Source organism: Teleopsis dalmanni, chromosome 1 (assembly GCF_002237135.1).
Source record: "Teleopsis dalmanni isolate 2A chromosome 1, ASM223713v2, whole genome shotgun sequence".
Classification (NCBI taxonomy): domain Eukaryota; kingdom Metazoa; phylum Arthropoda; class Insecta; order Diptera; family Diopsidae; genus Teleopsis; species Teleopsis dalmanni.
In genome coordinates, this window is record NC_051846.1 from 23,285,512 (window position 1) to 23,312,834 (window position 27,323).

Below are 27,323 nucleotides of genomic sequence, written 5' to 3' on the forward strand. Positions count from 1 at the left end.
TGTTCGAAATGTAGCTTCCCAGATAGCAGAAACTTTGTACATCTTCGATGTAGGAGCCATCTAGTTGAAACTTCGTTAAGCAGTTTGAATTGAGACGCATAGACTTGGTTTTGTTGATATTGATTGACAGACCAGCTGCCAGTGCACGCTTTGCGATGTTGTTTAACGATATTTGACAACAGATGCTCATTGATTATTTTTATTAGTAAGAAATAACTTTTAATAGAATTGTTAGTAGAACGAGAAACTCGATTAAAGTAGTGATGGAATAATACAATAACACAGTTACGAAGGATTTTCCTTTAAAAAGCGCGTAAGTGTTTCAGATTAGAAACACGTTGGTAAAAATTTTTAAATATAGAAGTTCAGTTTTTAATTAGGCAACATTAGTAACATTAGCATAACTTTCTCAGTATTACATACTTAGATTATATTCTATACATAAAAAAAAATATAGGTATATATCATGCAACAAATAATGCCTCTACAAAAAGTATACTATTGAAATTTAACAATTAAAAATGAAAATATAATTAATTAATTCAATTATTCTTCAACTGGTTTATGATTGCGTTTTAATATAAACACAGCAAGTTAATTTGTTAGCAAAATTCCACAGCAATTTAACAAAACTCCAGAAAAATGTGCGAACGTAAGAGTCAAGTACGGTTTTGGGTCAGTTGGTTAAGGAGCGCTGACTCTGAGCTTCAAATTTGGCAGAACTTGAATTTGATTCCTGGTACTTGCAGTCTCAATAAAAAATTATTTACTAATAATTAAATACAAGAATTATTTCTAAGACTACTGATGATGGGTATTTGGCAATACTCGAAACAGCTGTATGTTGAACCAAAAATTCCATTTATTAATGAATAAAAAAAGTTTTGTTGTTGTGATTCACTACTTTTCGAAGAACCTCTTTTTAATTAAGTGAATTCTTGGATGGACCATACAGTTTTTCGAATACTTTCAAATATGTATTATCAATGGTGTTTTAAAAGATCTAATGGTTACATTGTTCGTAATTGTCTGGAATTCGACCTTGTCTAACTGTGGACTCGTAAGTGAACATACAAACGCAACTTACACTTAATTCGCGAAATTCAAATTTCGTAGTTCTTATTGCACTTATAGTAATATTTTTAGAACAAAGCCTTAACCACAGCTTATTATTTATAGAATCAGCACTTTTTTCATATGAAAAAGTGAATTTACTATGAAAACTATTGGTAATCATCGAGCGATTCTGACTAGCAAATATAATACATATTTTCAAGCATACACTTATGAGCATTTCATGTAGATTATTCAATTTCCGTTTCCAGATTTTGTGAATATAACAATAAACACACACTCACATATACATACATACACACATACACATAAACATAAAAGCAAGCGCAAGCGCGCCATCACTTTACGGAACCCAAAGGCAAAGGAAATATTTTAATTATTTTACTTATTTGTATTCCAGCAATGCAACCGTCTTACTTATCGGCATAAATCAATAACAAAAGTAAGAACAAAGTAAGTGTATCTGCTACGTCAACGTCAACATCAACGTCAACGTCAACATCAACGTCAATATCAACGTCAGCGTTAACGTTAACGTAAGCGTCAACGAATCATTTAATTGCAAAATCTTGACTTTTTATTGTGTGTGTTCTTTTGCTTAAAGGTATTGCTGCGAAGCTTTCGTCGCATCGTTGGCGAATGTCTCCCTTGTAAAGATCTGTAATTGCTTTGGGGAAGATTACTTGCTTGCTTGCCATTAACGAGAAACATTCATACACTTTATATACAACGGAAAGCTTAGCGACGCGTGCTTAACGCAGTCGCAAACATACAAAAAACAATAACAAAGCGAAAATGAACGCAAATTTATTTGCCTTCATATGAATTTGCCGGCTCACAGCTTGAGCAGTTCCTAATGAAAAGCGCAACTAGTCGGAGGCAATATTTTTGAAGTCCGAAAAAGTTTAACTTTACGCGATTTTTGTGTTAATTTCATTTTTGTTTTTGTTGCAAATAAATTGAATTAAATATTTTAATGTAAATTAAAAGTGCAAAAAATTTTTAAAAATTAAAACCAATTAAAACCTGTTTGTACTATTTTTTGACTATTTATTATATTTTAATTGAAAAGTATTTAGTGCAACTCTGAAAATTGACATCAACAAAAAACTATAATTAAATTGGCACCTGCAAAGTGCAACGCCAGTCGGCAACTTGTGGTACTTTTTTCATATATTCAATTTGCATGCATTAAAACAATAACAATTTGCTTAAGTTGAACAAATATCGAAAATATCTCGCAAAGAAACTGATTGAAGCAGTTTTACGTTTGCAATATGGATAACTCTACATTATCAGATGCAATGAACGAAACAGTAAGCAGTAATCTGCCGCTTTATTACAATCGTCGACGATTCGTATACGGCGGCATTATGATGTCTCTGGGTGTAGTTGGTAACTTTCTGGCTCTTTTGATATTGGCGCGCAAAAAAACCGGAAAGAATAGCAAATATACTTTAATGCTGCGGTAAGTACGATTCAACCTGTACCAAAATTACTTTAATTAAGTCTTGATGGATAATCATCACACTCAACTCAACATAATTACGGTTGGTTGAAAATTGGGCTTATGCTTTTTTTACAAAAATTTGTTTTACAAAATAAACAAAAGAAATTTAAAAAATCTATTTTAATAAAATAGTTCTATAAACTAATATCGATTTTCAGCCTAATTCAGAAAAAGTTAAATATGATGCATTTAAAAAGCATTATAAGAAATATTTTATCTATTATTAATTATTATTTTTTATTTTATTAAAATATTAATTTTAAAATATTAAAATATTAATTTTAATAAAAAAACTAATATAGATTTAATTCACATTTTATTTTATTAAAATATTAATTTTAATAAAAAAACTAATATAAATTTAGTCCATATTTTATTAAAATATTAATTTTAATAAAAAAAACTAATATAGATTTAGTCTATATTTTATTTTATTAAAATATTAATATTAATAAAAAAAACTAATGTAGATTTAGTCTATATTTTATTTTATTAAAATATTAATTTTAATAAAAACAAACTAATATAGATTTAGTCTACATTTTATTTTATTAAAATATTAATTTTAATAAAAGAACTTATATAGATTTAGTCTATACTTTATTTTATTAAAATATTCATTTTAATAAAAAAAACTAATATAGATTTAGTCTATATTTTATTTTATTAAAATATTAATTTTAATAAAAAAGCTATTACAGATTTAGTCTATATTTTATTTATTTTAAAATATTAATTTTAATAAAAAAATTAATATAGATTTAATCCACATATTATTTTATTAAAATATTAATTTTAATAAAAAAAACTAATATAGATTTAGTCTATATTTTATTTTATTAAAATAATAATTTTAATAAAAAAAACTAATATAGATTTAGTCTACATTTTATTTTATAAAAATAATTACTTAAAAAAAAAAATTATATAGATTTAGTCAAAAACGTGATACAACTTAATAGGCATTTAAATATAATAAAAATTGAAATTTATAAAGACTTTATAGTTCATCATAGCTGTGTCTCCAAAACAATTTCATTCGCAGTTTAAGGTAACAAGGGTCAAGAAATGTAAATAAAAACTGTCTATGACTGGCTTTTTATTATTTTAAATTATTTTTAAAATAACAACAAATTCACTTTATCTGTGTTATACACGATTCCATTAAAAACAAATAACATCAACTAAAATTTATTTTATTGCAGTAAAAAAATTAATTTCAATTACAAATTTAAAAAAAAAACTGCTAACAGTGAGAGAGAGTTATTAAAAATTATATATATTCATTATATTATACACTTAGCTTAGGTTAGGTTAGACTAGCGATCCTAAGGATCCACTTAAATCTATTAGCCCATTGTGTTGCTGTATAACGAAAACTGAGTGATTTAAAAACCAATTTATACGCTTCTCACTTTTGTAAATAAAAATCGAATTATGTTTAGTAATATTTCTGAAACGCAGTGAAGTAGGCATCTATGACTATAAACTAAACTATAACTGTCTTGATCTACAAAACAGATTAATTTATTAAAATTTATATAAATGTTGGAAAGCTTGTCTCTAGATTGGTTTTAGTAAATCCCTGTTTACTGAATGCCAAACTAATTTTTATTTCCAATAACCATCGGCATCTAGAATTATTGCTTCAGGATACACGTTTTAGTCGATAAGAAAGTTCGATGGTTACAGAATGTCATAAGTAGGGTTTCAAGCAAGGACTGTTTTCTAGCACCACACTAATTGTTTAAGATAGTAGCGGAATCTGAGGTGATACATTAAGTAATCCTTTAGGAACTTTGGTAAGGTCTTAATATGGAAAGTTACCTTTTTGTAATGAAATGAATGTATTAGTGAACGCATCAATTTCGAATATTATACAATCATCAATAAGATTCCATCTTATTGATACCTACAGTAGCTACCTAGTGCCAGATAGTTAATACGACAACAAGTCTTAGTTAAAAACCGTTCTTTCATACAATCGAAAAAAAAAGATGAAATGTTTTCTTGTGATCCTGTGAAATAATCCTACTTTCTTATATCAATCAGTAGATATGACTGCTATTTTCCACAAATTATTAAATCAAAATACTTAACGAATCCGAATACTAACATTAAAGTTCAACAGTTAAATAGCTTGATTTAATATATAACATTTCTATAACCACGTTATTTTCGTTCTTAGAAACTTAAAAAGATTTATTATTTATACATACCATATATAAACTGAAAAGATATAAATAATTGATATTGTATCTGTTTGTATATAGAGCACTAGATTGTCACTCTTGATTGATTTTGAATATGTGACTTATTTATTTCTAATTGTCATATTTGGGTCGGAATGTTTTCTTCTTCTTTGTTTTTCTTTTTAAATTGATAAGAAGAAAATAACTTAAAAAATTCGATAAATATACATACATTTATATCAAAATTAATATTAATAAAAGCTGCTTATAAAGTAAAATTGAATAAGATAATATACTAGTATAGATAATATTTATTGAATTAACTTTGACATGTTTATCAATATAAATAATTTTTCGTTATATTCGCTTACTTTATTTGGTAAATTACTAATGATTCACGGACTAATCGTATAGTGTGCGAGGTATGTAGAACCTTATAGTCTAGTTTAGATAAAAATAAAACGAATAGCCATTTGGGTTTCAGCAAACCTGCAGTTTGTGTATATACTGGAGTACTGGTATGCGGGTACGCCGATGATTTAACGGTTTCTAGGATGAACTAGGATGAACAGAAAATAAAATCCAATAATCACTTTCCTGTTAATGTACAGAAGTAAGGACGGAATGATTTCAATGTTTTGAAGATTGGTCTTCAACAGCAGCGCATTTTATCAAGTAGATTGTCATCAAGGAGATGCTACGATAAAGAGGAAATATAATCTATCAATCACAGGAGTACCGATAAAGCGACTTCAATGTTTTAAAGATAGTTTATACACGGCTGAAAATTTTCTAGTTAGCTTCAATCAAGACGTCGCTGCAATAAATGTGTTGAATTTTCTTAAGTAATATATGAAAGGACTTAATGATAGTGCCTTAATAGTTTTTAGTAAAATAGGACAACTTTTGACAAAACCCACACTGTTTTGCAATGTAAATAAAAAACTTTTAAAAGTCTATTACATTGTGCTGTACTCTTGTCCAAAAAAAATATAATGTAATTGATGGACTCAATTTTTTTGATCATCATGGCAGTTTCTTACAATCCAATTGTAGAAATACGAAACCCTTGAAGTATTATCGTAATGACAGCATCAAGGTAATTCTCCACCATGAACTAACGATCTCTAAAATATTAAAGTCGTGCGGTAGAAAGTGGCAAGATGTAGACTTGACTTGATCTTAGTGCCAAATCAAATAGGTAAAATTAAGCCCACAGCAATTACGAAATTTATAAAAAGTCTAAAATTGTTTTAGTTGAGCTCTTAGGCGTACAATAGGTCTTTTAGGTCTATTTTAGGTCTATAGCCTATTATTTAATAATAATAATAATATTCCATACACAAACTAAGCATAAGCAAATTGTTTTTTGCTTTGAAAAATCTTTATGAATAAAATTATTTATTATTTCGTTTAAAAAGGGGTTGATGTACAAGATAGTATTGTATATAATATATGTTATTTTCACAGTGCAATCATTTAACAATTTAAAGCAATTAAACAATTTGTATTTTATTAAATAAACAGTTTTGTAAGATTGTAAACAATTGAACTTATTTGTATGGTGTGTTTGACATATCGGTTTTATTCATTAATTGTGATTGAATTAATTAATAATTCAATTTTTTTTAAATAAATTAAAATTTATATAATATAGTTAAGACCAAAAATATTAACTAGAGTAAATATTGTGAACAAATACTATTACTGAAAATCTAATCATTTTATTTTTCTACTTACTAAAAATATTTCTGAGAATATTTATAATTTATCAATTCTGCGTTAAAGCTAATAGATACTTAAAGAAATAATTATTTCAATCTATTAAAGTTTAAAATCTGTTTACTTATAAGTTTTATGTTTTTAAAACTTAGTAACAACAAAAAAGGTAAAGAACAATTTTTATCTTTTTATCTACTTGCATTAACATATTTTTTTTAAACGGCCAAACAAAATAAATATTGTTTAAGAGATATCGTAAAACTATGATACTAAAGTCCAGTAACAAAGTTTACTTAGTGCCATGCACTATAAAACCACGATTATGGTATAGATTATACCATAAATTTATATATATATATGTATATATGTATATGTCTATATATTTACATATATCAAAATACCTTCATATATCTATATATGTTTATATATATATCTATATCTAGTATATATATTTTATTAAATTAAATGTGCGATAACAAATATTTGGTGGAATACGTTCCACACTCTTTTTTATTAATGTTATTAAGCAGTATCTTATAATTATAAGACAGTAAATATATCAAAGAACTAGCTATTCTCAATTATATTTGATAATTTTTAAATAATTTATATTTAAAAAAATAAAAGAATTTTTTTATATTATAGAGGATTGCTTATTAGTTATCTAGTTGCTTTATGTTTGTTTTATTTATTGTTTTAATACCTTAAATAACACAACTAATTTAAAAAAAAAATAATATAGAGCAGAGACTGCATAGAGAGACCTTATATCCATAATAATGTACATTGTGACCGAAAAGCTTTCGGAAATTCTCATTTAAAATTCGCGCGCTGTATATTTTTCGATATTTTAAGTTTATGTAGTTTGGCAGCACTGTCCTTAATTACTATGCCAAAAATGAGCGCGATCTGTCAGACAGTTCGTTTACGGCAGCTGTTGAAACCAGTTCACCTCAGTAGTGCGTTGCGAAAAAAACAATGGAAAAAAATATTGAACAAAGAGTTTGCATCAAATTTTGTGTTTCGAACGAAATTTCGTGTGCAGAATCGTTGCGAATGCTACAAAAGGCTTATGGGGAATCAGTTTTATCGAAAACTCAAGTTTATGAGTGGTACAAAGCCTTTCAGGACGGTCGTACGACCGTCGAAGACATGCCGCGTTCTGGACGACCTTCGACCTCTACCACCGACGAAAACATTGAAAAGGCAAAGGAAATCGTGTTCCAAAATCCTCATGTGAGTGTTAGAGAGATAGCACGAGAGCTAGGCATCGGTCGTGAGATGGCTCGTTTGATTTTGGTGGACAATTTGTGTATGCGACGTGTCAACGCTCGGCTTGTTCCGATTCACCTCAATTTGTTCCAACATTATCAACGATTTTAAGGCCAAACATTCAATAAATACCATCGAACAGCCACCGTATTCACCTGATCTTGCACCGTGTGACTTTTTCCTGTTTCCCAAACTCAAATTACCACTCAGAGGAACGCGTTTTGAATCCATAGAAGACGTAAAACAGAATTCGCAGAGGGAACTCAAAGCCATACCGGAAAGCGCCTATAAAAAATGTTTTGATGATTGGAAGAAACGTTGGCATTTGTGTATCGCTTCTAATGGAGCATATTTTGAATGAGATAAAATAAATATTGATGAAGATTAAGAATTTTGCGTTTTATTTAAAATTTTCCGGAAACTTTTCGGTCACAATGTATCTCAAAACACTTGTGTAAATTTTGTGCACTTTTTCATTATATATTTAATTTATATAAGTACGAGTATATGTGATTTTAATGCATTTTCATCTAATGACCATAAGTCACTTATAGACTTTAATTATTATCTTTATTTTATTTTTTTTTTGTTTTAAACCTTTTAAATAGATTTATTTTATAATAAGCACGTGATATGTGAAATTTTTATGAATGTGCTAATTGCTTGAAAAATAACGTTTTTTTTTTAAAAATAGTTTCTAAATCAAATTAATAATACAAAATTTGTTATTACTACTGTGCAATAAATATAGCTTAGAACAAAAAAGTCCCTGTTAATGGAAAACATCACTCTAATTGTAGAATGTACATAACTTTTGTATTTATGCATTTTACAAAGATTCTAAAAAGTAAAAAAAATAATAAAATAATTTATTATTTGGGCATACTTTAAATATTTTCTAACTTTGAGAGACCGACAAACACACGTGACAATAATAAATTATTTATACGAAAAATGTAATTATTAATATTTTTGTATATATAAAACCTAATAAATGCTGCTTAAAACAAAATTAATAAAAAATAATTATTTTCAAATTTTATTTTAAAATTCTTAACATTTTGGATATACTTGATGTAGATACAATGTGTATCGAAATTTATAAATTTTTGTCTAGGCGTTTATGCACAAGTGTATCTGTGCCTTGTCATGAGGAAAGAATTGCTCCGTTCTCAACTTGAAATATTGTTAAAAATATAAAATGAGACTGAATAGTAGTTGCCATTAATCGTTTGCCTAGAATGAAAGTAAATAATATACGTATATTTTAACACGTATATCCCTATATATATATTTTCTATATATTTTATATATTTTGCTTATTTTGCTTTCTTCATTGCGGATCCCCCCAATTGAGGTTGACAGTTTCGTGGTGGTTATGTTCGTAGAATGAATGTATTTTTTTACTTTGATTCAGCTCAGAGTCCCGTTTTCCAACCGAGTGCAAAGGTATTGGTATTGGTATTGGTAGACCTCGCTCATTACCAAAGGAGAATTTTTGACAAACACATAACTTCAGTTGGTACCTTTGTAAATTCCTTGGAATTCCAGTGAGGCGTCTATCGGCACATTATCTTAATTTTTGTGTATAGAATATCTTGGTGTTGACCCATTAAGTGTGTACCCGACACAAAATAGTATTTTTTTTTTGTTTTTAATTCCATGATAATCAATCCATGACAGTACTGAATTGCAATATCAAAATTTTATTATTTTTAATTAATTGAATTTTTAGCTGGCCACACAGCTGTTTCGTGTATTGCCAAAGACCCATCATCAGTGGTCTTGAAATTATTTATTATATTTAATTATTCGTAAATAATTTTTTTTCAAACTACAAGTACCAAGGGTAGCACTTGTACCCTGCCAAATTTGAAGCTCAGAGTCAGTGTTAATTATGCAATTGTCAAATTGTTCAAATTCTATGCTGTGATATGTTAGTGGTATATCAATAAATTGCTGAATTTTCATTCTTTCTTCAGTGAAAACAATATCGTTGGTGTTTCAAAGTTCAGACATAACATTAGTCTTTTTTGGATGTCCAAAATGAAGTGCATTACAAGTGGATGTATAACCACTTGGATATGGCATTATAAGTGAATGTGTGACCACTATGATACTGCAACATATAATCATTACATGCATGTCAGTCAACGCTTTCTTCGGTAAATGTGGACGACATTCTTCTACACTCACTTTTGAGATGCTATTTTGTTGGATCTTTCAGTTGATATGCGACTTTTATTGAAATTGCGTCAAGCCTTCTATGACTACCGCACTTGGTTTAAATTCGTTTTGACATTAACTTTTATTTAAGAAAATATTTATCCATTGCATGGAACTTCTATCAAAACTAACAGTTAACACTTTGAATGATATTAATTTTGTAAAACGTATTGCGATAACACACCCTGAATATCTTTTGGTGGTTTTTTAATAACTATTGAGTTTCCTATCATTGAGACTCAATAATTTACTATTTTTACAATCAACCTACAAATTTTTTCCTTTACCATTTAAAATAAATTAGGTTTCCTTTACCTATATTAGTTATTGTATTCAAACGAAATAAAAATTAAAAAATGTCCATTAACTTCCTCAAATTACAAAGTATCCACTTCTAAATCAAAGCCAAACAATTTGAAACATTTTAGAATGCATTAATTGAGTAAAATGCCTAAAGAATATTCTAATTAAAAACATTGATATCCCATTTGCCCCATTACTTGTCCAATTTTCGTTGCCTGACTCGAGACACTAAAATAAAAGGCACGATGTAAGTTATCCGAATAAAATGTCTAAATTGTCATCCTCAAACCAATGTGAATGACATTTGTTGCGAAATTTGTCTGTCAAAAAATTTATACATTTAAAAAGTTTATTTGACAATTTGAAGATACGAAATTGTTATTTGGCACCTTAAAATGTTGAAACAGTAGAACAATGTTATTTGTCTTAATGGCACCTACAGCGTTTTAAATTGAAATTTTTATACATGGAGCCTATGTACATAGTATACAACATATTTTACAAAGTAAAACGATATTTTTCTTATTAGTTCAAAGAAATCCTCTGCCACATGTAGATGACTAGAGCTCATGGTATAAGTGAAAGTGAGATGTCATGACCTAAAATATTAGGGGTTTTTTGACTCCAAGCCTACCCGTACTTGACTTCACCCTTACTTATATACAAACGATACAAAAAGTGCCTAGTGTGTGGCAATATCGGTTAAATATTTTAAGGACGTTAATAACTAATATCTCACATTAAATATTGAATTTTGTTGACACGTTTTTCTCATAAGAAACACACTTAATAACTTTTTAAATAAAAAATTAAAAAATTATTTATTTATTTTCTATTAGAATAGCTTCAGAATAATAATTAATAATTCTTGGTGGTCTCAACTTAAAAATATTACGCGTGATTTAAATTTTTTAAAAAAAAAAATTTTAATTTCAATTTTAAAAATAATATAAAAAAAATATTTAAATTAAATGTTTATTTTATTGAGAAATTCAGGAAAATTGCACATTAAATATTTTTTATTAATTAATAAAAACAAAAGGTGCGGTAACACTTTAGAGTTAGAGTGACGGTAATGTTTTTACAGTGACTTGTCAATTACAGTCAGTCACTGTAATCGCAGTCAGTCACTTTTTTTTTGTTTTGCGATGAGGCGTGTGAAACCCATTATGGGCCATCAGTATCATTGTCATAATATCGGTGTGCCAGACTCTTACCAACTAAAACACCATACCTCTTTCTCATTCAGTCACTATAATCGTAATCACTGACAGTGACACAGATTTTTAAATATATCCTTTAAATAGATGCTAAACTAAAGGATATTTAATGTACTAAAGATTAGTTCATTTACAATTTAAGTTGCCCGACAAAACGATTATTAAGATAGTAAGGGTTTTTTGACCATATATTTCCTTTAAAGAAGATTGTGTTGGTTCGTTGGTAAATATTCTAAATTAACCACACCCTTTTTTTGGACCCATATAATCTTTGATTTTTCAGACCAAAGAATAAAATTCTAAGGTGAAAGTGTGTTGTTGCGAAATATTCTGGGGTTTGGAAATACTAGAAAAAACCCAAGATGCAATATATATTTTGACATTATAGGTGTATGTTTGATATAACACATAGTCAAAAAAGAAAACAAAAAAGGTATAATAATATTGATAATATATGAGTCTAAAAATGAATAACAGTCTTTGAATTATACAATAATATAAGCAATAAAGAAAATGTATATATGTATGTCTATGCATTACGAACTTGCGTTTTTTGATAGTTATTTCCTTAGTGCAATAAGTTGAAGGTAATTTTTTTAATATTATCTAGTATATTAATGTGATAAATATGTCTAGACAAAAAAAATTTTATAAACTATTAATGTAGTTAATATTTGTTAAAGTAGTATATTAAAGTAGTTTTATTTTAAAATCTAGTTTTTTAAACAACTATATTAGAAGCATTTTGATTCAATACTTACCTATAGTATCTAACATGTGTTCAAAAATACTTTAGTTCAAAGTTCCATGGTTCATTAGGACGAATGACATCCTTAGTGACATCAAGATTGATCCCATTAAAAAATACATGAAGGATAGAGCCCTGAAATTATTTGTGAAACCTGACAGACTTACCAACACCGCGTTATCAAATCTCAGAATGGTTACAGGCTCCTCGGGGAGGTATGCAGATATGAGGTCAATTATTGCTTAATCTGATGAAGCGATAAACAATCTATCTAGGCGCAAAGATAATCTAATAATCTAATCTAGTCAAGGCGCAAAGAGGGGTTTTGAAGAAACCTCGCAGTTAATAGAGAGTAAAAGTGCTCAGGTGCACTGACTCAACTAGCCTCAACATAATATATAAAAAAATTATAAAGTATTTGTATAAAAAATATTCTACACAGATTTTTATAACTAAGTTACATAATAATGAAGTTATGTTTATGAATGGAGATCTATTTCATATGAAGTCCTTCTTAACATACTTGATAAGACTGTGAGTGTTACCCCATTTTCTTGAATCAAATTTACAAATTTTTAAATTAATTTTTTGGACAAACGTGTTTTTGGTTCAAATAAACATTTTTTTTTGTAAACATGTTGCATATGTTATGTGACATACACAATATATAATAGTCAATTAATATCAATAGATATACATATATCGGTAGTAGTCCTTTCCAACGAGAGACAAGACCAAATAAAGTCTAAAAAAGTAGTTCATTAGCTCTTTTTTTTATTCAGTCTCACTTATATAGGATTGGCTATCGCTATTTCAAAGAGTCAGCCATGTTCCAAACGGTTCTAACAAATAGAAAAAACCAAATCGGTTAAGTATTCTTATATAAGACCATTATTGTTAATATACAACTAAAATAATTTATATAGGTAAATACATAAAAATAAGTTAATAACTTTAAATGACATTTCTAAAATAGCACCGAATTAATTTATAATCTTTTTAAATTTATTTTACGATTAGCAAATTAATATATTTTAGTATATGTTATATGAGGCCAAAGTTCACACTGGACTGTACTGCCAAATAAGAAGATATGTTATATGAAATATACGAGTATAAATTGAAATTTCAAAATTAAATTTATTTATTAATTAATTATTTATTAAATTTATCGATATTGCCTTTAGTTTTTTACTAAATTATAAAACTTTATAGTTTGTTTTCAAATTTTTTTAAATACCTTTTAATTTATTTATTGTAGTATTAAACACTTCATCTTTATTTATAATACGTATTTTGTTTACTTAAAACTTATTTATGCAAAATTAAATTAAAATAAAATAAATTGTGTCATTGAAAAATTAATAGTAAATAACGTGTGGAATATGCTGAGTAATAATGCGAAATTTGTATCTAATAAGGTGCACAAAACTATTCTACAGGAAGTTAAATTTATCTAACACCAATCCTTAGCGGACTGATATTAGTCGAAGACTGATCTATTTTGTATAATAATAAGTTGTTCACGTCTTAATGGGGTTAATGCATTTTCAAACCAAGGCATACCTATCATAAGAGGTATTAAGAATAGTAAGGTACCACCCCATATTATGTTAGAGTATAAATGGATTCATTTTTAACACCCCTCAAGAGATGAAGTCTGATATGATGGGATCAGAATGCCTACAACATTTTTGCTTTGAATATGAGGTAACAGGAGTTGAATACAGTAAGTTGAAGACATTCGCTGATCAGTGGCAGTACGTCAATATTCTAAATTGACAGCCAATACATCAGAGTGCAATTTTAAAAACATGTTTTCAACTAAGTACCAAAAACCAACTGTAAATTAATTGTTATAAATTAATTTTCGCACAAATATAAAATATCATATTTTGACAACAATAATGACGTTATTTACTAGATTTGATTAGTGGACGCGCAAAATCATTCAGATCTAATTATAATCTGAATACCCAACCTTCAAAAAAATTTGTTAACACTGCAGTGAATACTTTAGTTTAACTTTTCTAACCAACAGAGGTAAGGAAACAGTACCCCTTTGCAATAAAAATAAAGAACTGGTGTTTAATCATCCAATGTTACGCCCATATATATAAGCTATCAAAGCAATGATATCCACATGTCAAGAGCAGCATCTTCATTGATCTTAGAACTGGGTTGCTTCAATTAACTAATCAACATTTACTAAAAAATTCCAAACTATTGATTTGAACTTTATATGGAGAATTAATAATCACAGATCATATTCTAGACAGCTGCACATCTTCAAGATTTTAATTTTCAACAATCGGTATTATATTCTAGTTTATTAAGCACTATAGTCAGATCAAATAGCCATAAAATTATTAATTTTATCAAACATTGTAACCATCCATTACATATAAACTATAGTTAAACTTGCAAATTTAATTTATTATTGTCGAGTCAGAGCCCTCGAAGGTAGCTAGTAATTAAATTTTTAGCTTTGCTATTGTTATTGTAGCTTAAATTAGAATATAAATAAAATAAAAAATCTTAAAAGTTTAAAAACTATAATTTACAGTTTTTAAGTTAATTTTAATAAGTGATTCATAAATACACTCATCTGTTTAAAATAGTGTGAGTGCTTGACGTCACCAACTACAGGAACCTAAAACACAACAAAAGACTCATTTTAGTGCTGCCCAAAGTGCCTAAATGAGAGTACAAAAAAGGTAGAATACATTTTCTATACTTTTCATGATATTATAGGCGATCGTTTCAGTGATCGTGAAAAAGTAACTTCGTAAAAAGAAATACAGTCAAACATCTTTAACTTAAATTTCTCTATAACTCGAATAAAACTATTGTCGCGTGCCAATAGGAATGTGGGAAAGTGCATTCTATAAGTCAAATTTTTGTATTTAGTATGAATTCATAATTGGTATTAGAGGAAGTCCCTTTTCCCAAACCAAATGTTTAAAATGCAAATGCCAGTCGCTGGCAGCGTGGTTTAAAGTAAATATAATTACTTCCAATGCTAGTCTTAACGATTATATTGAGCTTGACAATGAAATTTGTACATCAAGCTTTCCTATAAACGACGATATTATGGAGTATTATAGCTCTGAATTAGTGGATCCGATTCTAAGCGGAAGAAGACTCATTCAAAATTCTGAATTTTCTTTTACAAACGAATGATACTCAAACTGATGATCACTACAAGGCTTGAAATAAATTGGAATTTTTTTTACTGGAAATAAAAATTTCTAAATCGAAATCTCCATAAGGCGAACCTTTTCTTTGAAAAATGGTACTTCGAGTTATGGAAGTTTGACTGTATCTAATTTTAATATAAAAAATTTGTTATGTAATTCTTCTCTTTATTTTTATAGGTTCACAATGTTTAAAGTAAGATCCCATAATTTCTTACACAAAGGTTCTAATAATAGACGATATGTAATATGTTCAAAAATTTATCTCTCTAATAGCGATTATAGTATATAAAAGTGATTCATAAATAAAGCACTTAAAAATATACATTCAAAGAATTTATTAAATCTTAAGTCCAGATACTTAATTATTGGGAAAATTTAAATAGACTTGTGATAATTTGTTCTTAGTATTTTATTTTGAGACTGATCTATGTTATATATAGTACATAACTTATTGCTTATTACTGCATTATTAATTCATAATGTCCAGTACATTCTCTGAATGTGCTAAAATCATACAACAGTTTTGAGGCAGCCACAGAGGCAGCTACAAAAGCTGGGCTGTTTAAATTTTGTGAGATTATAGACGTTATTATCTATTTCTATTTGCGAGGCAATACTCCATTTCTTGATGCTCCAGTTGGTACAAACGGAATGCGTGAATCATTTATGAGTATTTATTATAAATTTTAATAGTAGCAAAAATAAGGGAAATATCTTAAAAGTAAACAATTAGCAGAGTGCAGTTGAAAGTATTTATGCATTTAAATTCTATTAAAATTTTTATTAGCTATTCCATGTGCAATCTATGTAATGATTTAATTTATATATTTTTCATTTATGATTATAGATATTGCTAAATTTTTAATTGTTTATATTTGATAGTGCCAAATAAAAACGCTCAATGCATTTTAAATTTCGGAATGACTATATGAAGCGTAAACAAATTCGAAGAATTTGAACAGTTCGTTTGGTAAACATAGTAAAATATTTCCGGTCCACGCGACCGAACCAACAAATTTATATTGAATCATGTTGGACGTTCAAGATAAATAAAACAATTTCATTTTTAAAAGTCAAGTTCATTGACAATTAGTTTAGGAGATTTTGTTCTAAAATTTGTTTATTTGAAGTATAAAAATTTTTATTCACAGAAGGCCTGCCTATGTCTTGTCTTTACTTGTCTTCATCTGGAAAATTTGCAACTGGTATTTTTAAGTAATTAAAATTTTTTTTTATTAGAAATTTTTAACAAAAGAAAAATTAATTAAATTATATACACAATATTTTTTCATTTATTTTATTTTAAAAGCTGAGAGCAAAATTATAGAAACAATATGTATAATACTATGGAGCGTCCATAATAAAACTACAGCACACAGGATCTGTATTGAAAAATCCTACTAAAGTCTGCTTTAAAACCGCGCTTTAATAAATAGCTGGTTACTCTACTTTAGAAGTAGCACATGAAGCTCATTTGTGTAAAACGGTTCCTATAAAAATCTTTAAAAAGCTTTAACTCCATCCGGTATCTATAGAAAACAATAGGCCTATGTTTGGTTGATAGCAAGTCAAATTGACTTAAACTCACTACAATAATAAGAGTACGACTTCTTATATAAACTACTTATATAAACTACAGATTCAATAAAACAAAGGTTATGGTTAAGTGAAATTCATTCACTCTAAATAGCGAAGTTGTGAAAAATTAAACACTATAAAGAACAACTTCTATATTAAATAACAACGTGGTATGTAATTGTATGTCAAAAAAAATTAATAATTTTGTTTTTAAATGTCCTAAAATTTTTAAAAAAAATTAATGTTTACTAAAAATTATTGATCAAAAATAATAGAAAACATAGGCAAATCCGTGATCCACCTCGAGAGATGATTGACATCTCAAATGTATGACGAAATCTACAGATTTTTCAAAATTTATAGGCACAACATGATACTCATGTAGTAACTGTCTGTGGTTTGCCTTTGATGACCACAAATGATAATCTGTGATATACTCTCTTTAACTCATTTTAAATATATTGAATAAAACTGTCGAAATCAAAGTATTTACTATTATTCAAACTGTTGATTTCATATATATATATAAATGATAATTTCTTTTTCCATCTATATGTTTTTATTTATATCACGTCCATTTTGTAAAGATAGTTTAAATAAATTAATACGACCTTTGTCTTGTTAGAACCGATTGATGAAATAGTGTAATTTAGATACATAAGAAAACATATACATTTATATTTATCTGCTCAGACCAATACCTTATTTAAGTCTTTGATAGGGATATTTGTATATATTTTTCTATACTTTCATCTCACATCATAACACTAGAGAAGAAGAAGCATTTACAAATTTTTATATCATCAAGCCATCTCGAGCATTACGTCGCGACTGACTACATACGTATATTGAGTAATGTAAAATATATATGGCATAGTCAAATAATAGGGGAACTAATCTAAACTGATAAATGCCTTCTAAAACTTTTAAACGTATAAATTTATCTGCTTTATAAATGAAGTGTCAAAATTTGTAAAAAAAATAGTTTACACAAACTTGATAAATTTATACGAAAATTTTACCGAATAAATTTATATCGTATAAATTTATCTGTTGTCAATACAGAGTTGCATTCCAACACAAGCAAGTCACTTACAAAAATATCTTTGTAAATAATTTTTATTTTTTTTTTATAATTTATTGTTAATTTATTGTTATTGTTTATTTTTGGTTAAAAAATTGCGTTGCTAAGTATCACATTATGCGCTATGTGCTATATTATTGCTGATATAAATAGTGCTATTATACAGCAGATTGATAAATTTACACAAATATTTCGCTAAGTGCGTTCATATAACCATGTACGTGAACGCTTAAAATTATGCATTCGATAAATTTATACGCTTAGATGAGTACCCCAAATATTTAAAGATTTTTTAATACCCAACCATCATAAATGTAAATCATTTTTATATAAACTCAGCAATATTCTCTAAATGAAGTAAAAGAAATGCAATATATATATATAATATATACGAGTGTACATATTTATTTCCATTAAACACAAACAAAATGTATAGGGGAATTTTATCTGAAGTACGCATGGTTGATTATAATTGAAATTTATTTTTATATACAATAAAATGTTGCTTTCATCTTTAATTAGGAGTAAATTTGATACCTAAAATAAGAGCATTGAAAAACATCAATCAAAGATTTGAATTTCATACCAAAATCATTTCAAATGTGCATACATTTCTGTTAAATTGCCTTCATTAATGCTTTTATTTACATTAATCCTTAATGATAGGGACACCCAAAAATAAAAATATGTAAGCAATAATATTCTTAAAATTCACACATCATTAAAAACATATATAATGTGAACACTCAAAAAAATATATAAGGAATACTAGTTTCAAAATTTACACAATTTTCCAAAGATATGTAATATATATCTATAACTTATTATACTTATAAATATATATCACATAAGTTAATCATATATATAATATATATCTATAGATATAATATATCTAGTATTAAAAAAATTTACAAGAATTTTTATTTACTATTATCTTTTTTATTTTAATTTTTATTATGTGGAGTCTTGAGACCTCTGTTGAATTGTCTTTTGAAATTTGGGTCTTTGTTTTTTTTATGAAAAAAATAGTTGTCTTGGATACTGTCAAATATCCATCATCAGTGATCTTAAGAAACATTTAACGATTTAATTGTTCGTTGATAATTTTTGAGTTGCAAATGTCAGAAATACGTTTTATATACAATTTATTGGATAAATATAATTGTACTCTTAGCTATAAATCCATGCTATATATATGAGTGTACTCTCAGCTATAAATTCAAAGTACATATTTGATCCTATTTAAGTTTACGTGACAGATTCTAAATTTTCTTTCCTATAATATTTATTTATATACAATATTTTTTGCTATGATTTTAATATGATTAACATTTTCCGTTGGTCATGCTTTTCTTGGAAACTAGCATCGCATATATAGTACCTCCTACAGTTGTAGTTGTTATGCTCCTCCATTGGAGCATAACTTAGTGTTCCATTATTTACGTAATCCCTTTTTGATAAAATAACATAAAATGCCATAAATTAACCTTAATTCAAGGGCATACACTTACGCACAAAAATAGATAGACCGAGAAACTTACTCCATGCTCGTATCTTCCATTTTCCCATTAAGTATTTTTCTAATAATAACATTGTACTTGAGGGTTGTTGCCATTTGATGTTGTCAGCTAATTTAATCTACTTAAAAACCAATATGAAATATATTAAATAAAGCCACATTAAATGCAACTGTGGGGAGCATCAAATTAAATAGAAAATTTATAGCTAAATTAAAGTAACTGAGCTGTAAAAATAATTTATATATGACTTACAATAATTACACGAATACCAAATAAATAACAAGAGCAAGTGGCGCATAAACACTTCGATTTATTGCTCAAAAAGGACATAATTAAAAAGGCGGTCACTATAATTATTAATACTCGTTGTAGTAATGGCGGTGTAAACTGGGAGGGTGAGAAGTATGAACAAAGTTAATTGAAAGTGTCTGCCAAAATAACAACTAAATTTATTATTGTTTACACGAAATTATAACTGAATTTGGTGGAGCTGCTCAGGGTTCTGATAAGGCAATTTGCATATCTCTAGTAATTATCGCGTGGGAATTTAGCTACCGGAGATCTACTCGGGTGGCAAATAAAAGAACACCAATCATTCATTTGAGTATTGACAACCAGTCAATTAGCTTTATTTAGCGAATTATTCGATATTTTGGCTAAACAACGTCGAATGTGGTGCATGAAGTTATTCCGTATATAATTTATTTACTTGTTGAATGGAATTATATTTAATTTAAAAAAAAATGTTAATCAATCATCAATCATTAATTCCTGGTACATGCAGTTTCAAAAAAATTATTTACGATTAATTAAATACCGGAATTATTTCCAAGACCACCGATAATAGGTATTTGGCAATATTCGAAACAGCTGTATGGTCAGCCAAAAATTCAATTAATTAAAATAATATAAATTGAATTTTCGTTGTTGTAGTTCACTACTGTTCGAAAAACCTCTTTACCAATCATCAATCGTCAATCCAAAACTTCGATAGACTGGGCACAATTAACTTTATATGTTATGTTATTAAAATCAGATGATTTACTATAGATAGTATCAAAATGGTTTCCAATTATATTAGAGTTCTAATACTTTAAGGTTCATTAAATCATTCATTTAAACATAATAATTGCTAACAGTAGAAATTTGAATCAATCATTTGATCAAATGGAACTGGTTCATATAGGATAATAACCTTATAATATTTTTATTCATAATATTCTTCTTCGCAACCTTCTTTGTGATCAGTCTTGATGTCGTCACCTTTTATTAATTGCGACCAAATCTCGAATTGTATTTTATCAGCTTTTTCAACTGGATTGACTCGATTGGAATTGTGTATTAAGTAGGGAGTTTCCTTTTTAAATTTTTTGGAAAATTGCGGAGGAAGGAGAACTGCCTTCTGACACAGATAATTGTAAAATATAGCGATCTTTTTGAAACTTGCTCTTAAGATTGATTAACTGAAACATTTACCAAGAACCATTAACCTCATTAGAATGTTCACCAATCTCTTACCAGTCACAAACAAAAAAGAAAGCTAGATGTAAGTAAAAACAAGAATGAATACATTTTTCCCAATCTAACATATTCTATAGTTGGTTAGGTTGCAGTGGACTAAAGCTCAATTAAGCACAAATAATGGTCCGTTTTGATACTTTGGATAAAACACTCCTTTTTACACCAAATATAAGAGACCACCTGAAAGATAAAACTTTAAAGAATATATCGAACAAACTGCGTTCCTTTGAAAAAGAGCGACATTCTTATACAAGTAAAAGACGACCAACCTACCAAGTCCGTAATTTTTGCTATAGCCCTAGGTTTTTAGTATAATAACTCTATCAACTGTGTAAGAAAAGATTACTTAAAGAATTTGAAGTTAAGTCAAGTTATATAGTAAAAGTAAGTATTAGTTAGTTAGTAATAATAAGTAATAATTTTCTCATCATCCATATAGTCACAACTCTGACAAAAGTCGTTAAAGGGTAAATCAAATCTTATTGCATACTTTCTTAATATACAGTGAGCTGTCAACATCGATACTGTGGAACTGAGTTGATATTGTTTTCATTGTAGCAGTTAACTGGTGAAAATTTTGTTTATCTTATGCTCTAACAAATATTTTCATTCCCCAGACTTACAGTGTCCCAGTCCCCAGATATTTTAGTTTTATTGCCATTTTAACCGTTGCAATAAGAATACCAATAACCGAAAAGTAAATATAGAAGAACAGCGTGCTTACATTAGCGAGTTTCTCTGCTTTATAGTTGTCTGATATATCTCTGTGTCCAGCTACCCATCTGAATTGGACAGCAGTAAAAATATCAACCCGTTGAGATAAGGGTGGCATTATCGAACTACAAGAAGAGCAGCTGTGAGAGTATACTGCCACATGTAAACGGCCGTATATACTCGAGTTACTGAACTTTTATATAGTCTCACATTGTCTTGGTGGAACTCTACACCTTTTCTAATGACTAATTCCGGTCTTTTTTGTTTAAGCGCATCATTCAAGTCATCAAGTGATAATTGTATACTTCAGAATTGATCAGAATTGTATTGTTAGGTAAGCCTAAAACAGAAACCATATCTATGTTATCCCACCAAACAGATAGCATCATTTCAGAATTGATCAGAATTGTATTGTTAGGTAAGCCTAAAACAGAAACCATATCTATGTTATCCCACCAAACAGATAGCATAATTTTATATCGATGAATATCGGTATCCGAAGGGCTTTGACCCAATTCATCTTTGTTACTTCATATATGATATTTATATGTTACTGTGAGATTGCTCCAATGATAAACTTTTTAAGATCCTTCCCCTCCTTTGATATGAATACATGTAAGTAGTTCAAGATTGCTGAAAAAATAAAAGAACGTGATAATTAACTTTGCCCTTCCATTAGATTATGTGTGATTGTGAATTGAATAAATTTGCTAGGATGTATAAAATTAGCTCACCAATCTAATCCTTAAAGTTTTATTAATAAACACAACGCATATGTTAAACTAAAGCGCAATAAAAGGATATTTAAATTTGTTTTGTTTTTCAAATGCCAAGTAATACGTGCGCTTAGGTTAAGTCCTTGGTACAATCAGGAAAATATTTTAATTTGACTTTTATTTTCATTCAGCTCCTTGGCTACAAATAATCTTATTGGATTACTCGGTATGATAACAACGCTTTTGCTAAAGCTCTATTTGCCTGCTGAGGTCTTTGCGAGGTACACCCACTGGGATTGTGCTCTAAAAGTTGTATGGCGTTTCTTTGGATTGTATTCGGGCTGCATTGCTGCTGTCATGGCTATTGAGCGTTGGATGGCTTTAGCACGCCCTTTCATCTATCACAAGGTAAGGTGACCATAAACAAGCGTGGCACAAGTGTGAAAAATAGCCCAATTTGAAGTGATTTTTTTTTATAACTTGTAACCTACCAACTTTGTCACGTACTACTAACGTTAATTTTTTATTGGCTTAATTTGCAGCACATAACATATGAACTTGTACGCAAAACAATTCATTCACTGATACTCATTGCGATTGTTATCACGTTTTTGCCGTTCGTCGGTTTTGGCGCCTATATTGATGAAAGTAATCCGGAAAAGCCTGTATGTATGCGTTACCGTGATGCTCAGGGTTTCTGGAATAAATCATATGCTGTACTTTTTATGATTTTCGGTAAGTTTATAGCTGAGAATTGTTGACATTTGAAAGTAACTGTGGAGGTCTACCTCCTGCCTGGACATAAATTATTATACATCGTTTTTATGCTCAACTGTAAACAAGCGTAAAAAGTTATCTAAAATAACACATAAATTTTCATATAATTTTTTTAACATTTTGTTATAAAACTAAAGGTTTTATTCATTCTTTTATTTTCCTAATGCAGGAACCACGCTGTGCATCGTAATTGTTGCTTGTAATTTATTTGTTGCTCGAGTTTTATGTGTTATTGGACGTAGTCGTACCACCACACGTCACATGCACTACGACATGGTAAATCGTGAGAAAGGCAGTCGCATCGATGCCGAACCTAGCAGTGGTTCATCATTGTACCACCATAGTAATAGTGTCACCATGACGGCTGCCTCGTCCCCCGATGAGATTAAATTCGCTAAATTGATGGCCTTTCTGAGCATATCCTTTGTTATATGCTGGATGCCGCAAATGGTAAATTATAAAGCAAATACTTAATACCTCATAAAGTTTTACGAACGCAAATTTTTTCTTACTAAAATTATGTTTATATGGTACTGTTAAAATTTGCATATATTGTATGAGATTAGTTTTGGCAACATCATTTTTTAATAGCAGCCATGAAATTGTCATAACATCGTAGTAAACATGTTGTTTCGTTAATGCACTAGGCGAGGGCACTAGCTATATATGACATCCCTATCTAATAAAATAATTTCACAGAAATAAAATAAATATTGGCAACATAATAAATAATTTTAAAACTTCCAAATTTCATAAAAAATTAATTCACATAGATATAATGAGCCATAATCGGCAATGATGTATTCTATGTGAAAACTACAAAAAATAAATAAAATTCCTGAGTAAAGTTTACAAAAGAGAGAAAAGATGGGCCTAGAAGAATTATAAATTTCATAAAAAATTAATTCATATAGAGATAATCTGTTACCATAATCGACAATGAAGCATTCTGTGTTGAGACAAAAAAAATAATGTAAAGTTCCTGAGTAACTTTTCCAAAGGAGAGAGAAGTCAGGCTCAAAAGAGATGTAGATGCTAACTGCGGCCCTATGCTTTACTAGGGGAAATGGACACTAAGAAAAACTTAATTAAATATATATAAAATACCAAAGAAGTTATAAAGGTGTTACGTATAATTTAATGCAAAGTATACCATAGTATACCGAATAGTATTTAGGGATTGAACCAAACGAATAACTTTTTCTTCAACGATCAGCTTATCTTTGAGGAAACGAAACAGAGTTTAAAAGATCTTATCACAACTACAAAAATTATAGTATCTGTATTTTATTATGTTATGAAGTACCGAAGAAATGGGGAAAAATCTTTAAAATCAATTTGATATCTTTAAAAATAATATACAGTCTTTTATGTGTAAAGGAAGACAATAGTTAAAAAGCAACATAAAATATTAATTTATCTCCAAATTCAAGATTATTGGATCAAACAAAAAAAATTGATACTCCGAATTTTCATGTCCAACTCCATCAATTCGTTTGAGTCCACCCAAACGAAATCAAGCTTTTTCTAAGAGTATGATACCCAAAACTGAAAACATTTTACAAGGATGGTGATAATATGTATGTAGTGGTGCTGCTACGGCATCATGCATTAAAAGTTACTACAACTGAACAAATAATTGATCCAATTTTCTAATGCCAACAATTAAAACTGAAGTTGGGATTGATTGAGGTAAAATGTCATATGCCATAATGATAACACTATGGTGTTTTATGGTAACTCATCAAAAATTAGGATTTTAAGTAAGAAGTTTTGATATATGTATCAGTATAGTTCTGATATTGCATTGTCTGGTTATAATTTGTTACAATTTCTGTGAAATTCTCTGGGTTTATTCAGTCTCTCTCTCAGATAGATACTCAGCAATCTCTCCTCAAAAAGAGATACAACAATCTCTCACAAAATTGAAAAAAGAGTTTGAAGGCACATGATTAATATTTTTTTTAAATAAAAAAACCAGGATTTCGACAAAAAAAGAATCCATTATTCTTCTAGAAATAAAGGAATTTAGTGTTGCGTAGTGTGTTTTATACTGCATATTGTAAAGCAACAATAGTACTATATATATACATATATATGAGTACCCAAGATATATAGCAAAATTATGGTTAAACATATAAATGCAGGGTTGGCAGGAATATATAAAAATGGCTTTTTAATTGATTAATATATATACATTTCCACATTTAATTATTTTTATGTTTTCTTTTTATTGAGAATAGGCATTATTACATATTTCATGTGGACTTAGGATATTATTACATACTTTCATGTGGACTTATTAACAATATTTCGACAATAGTCTATAATCATCTTCACGATGCTATAATTTAAAATATATAATAATAATTATGATCTAAAGAAGACTAGAATTTAACGAACAAAAAGAGCGCAGCATTCAAAAGGCTGCTAAATAATCCAATGATTATGAATTAAATAATAGAATAATGGTGAAATAATTTATTATAATCCATTATTTTATTGTTTAAACATTTTAAAGGGAACAAATCGAATTGATTCTGTGATCAAAAAAACCTCACAACGTTAATGTTATATATAATAAAATAGATCGAATTATAAAAATCAATATCTCTAGTTAATATAAAATGGTAGAACGTATAAATTACATCAATTGATAATATATTACATTTATAAATATATATTTGAAAAGATCATAACATGAATAATTAATTCAAATTATTTTCTTATAGATTGCTATACCAATGGCTATATCGACAAATCCAGTACGCAAAACGCATCCATTCTTTATGTTAGCTGACTTTCTCATGGCTCTACATTTCACCTCAGACCCTTATATCTATGTCTTAAGCCGTACCAAGCACGGTTACCTTTTGGGTTGCATAAAACGTTGGCGCTGCAATCTGAAACGGTCACAAAGCGACCAAAGCCGCTTACGCACCACAATCGAACAAAATACCACAGACTGTGGTGTAAATTAAAACTATGTATATAAGCATTATATCTCATTTTACAATTGAATAATATTTTTAAATTAAATTAAATTTAAGTTTAGGTAATAATTGCATTTTCCAAACCAAAAATCTTAATATTGTTAGGATCGAATGAAGTACTTAATACATTCAATTTGAAATCACAAAATTGTTATTTTTAGCATTTAATAAAACGAATATTTGTTCTCATAACATTTTTACATATAATTAATTTTAAGCATGTTAATAAGATCGAATATATATTATATATGTATGTATGTATAACTCTATCATTTATATTAAACATTGTATTATATATTAAAAACCAAATGTTACATTAAAAGAAAAATTATACCAAAAGAATAACTGAATTGTTGCTGTTTTCCATTTTGTTCCTAGACAATTTATATAATATTATGTACTCAAAGATAAGTACTCATTACCATAAGACATAGAAGAACTATATCAAGACGTATAGCAAGAGAACTGCTTAGGGTTTACATTTTACTTCTACGTCTAGGGTCCACGTCTTTACCATAAGAAGAACATTTACTGCAAAAACTGTTTAGGTCTTACGTTTTATTTCTACGTCTAGCGTCCACGTCTTTACTATAAGATTTAGAAGAAAAACTATATCAAACAAAAATATTTGCTGCAAAAACTTTTTAGGGTGATAGCGACCCAATTTGGTTCACTATGGTTAACTATAACAAGTCAACCAGTGGGAATTTCGCGAATCAAACCTATCCTTTTAAATATTTGTCGACCGCATTACAGTTGATACAATAGATTTTTTTTAATGAAATATTTTCACATTAACTTTGAATAAGTTTTCAAAAACTCTCTTCTTCAATGAGTTTCTGTAAAAGCCCCTAAAGGCAAGACAAGCAAATACTTGTCTTTCTTGCCCTAAAGGCATTTCTTTGAGTTAAATTTATAATAATTTTATATATAAATATTAGAATCCAGTGAAT

General features: G+C 28.2%; 1 protein-coding gene across 2 annotated transcripts; it reads left to right on the forward strand.

Annotated features, from left to right (window-relative positions):
- The first annotated feature begins 2,098 nt into the window (after positions 1-2,098).
- On the forward strand, positions 2,099-26,537 carry LOC119683426 (prostaglandin D2 receptor). 2 transcript variants are annotated; one of them, XM_038097104.1, is made up of 6 exons: positions 2,099-2,234; positions 2,291-2,542; positions 22,792-23,008; positions 23,143-23,335; positions 23,547-23,827; positions 26,110-26,537. In XM_038097104.1, the coding sequence occupies exons 2-6, from the start codon at positions 2,352-2,354 to the stop codon at positions 26,356-26,358; spliced, it is 1,131 nt and encodes a 376-aa protein (XP_037953032.1). In that variant the 5' UTR covers positions 2,099-2,234; positions 2,291-2,351; the 3' UTR covers positions 26,359-26,537. The 2 variants fall into 2 exon arrangements, with proteins under 2 accessions (XP_037953032.1, XP_037953024.1); XM_038097096.1 differs by having other exon boundaries at positions 2,099-2,542.
- Positions 26,538-27,323: the final 786 nt, after the last annotated feature.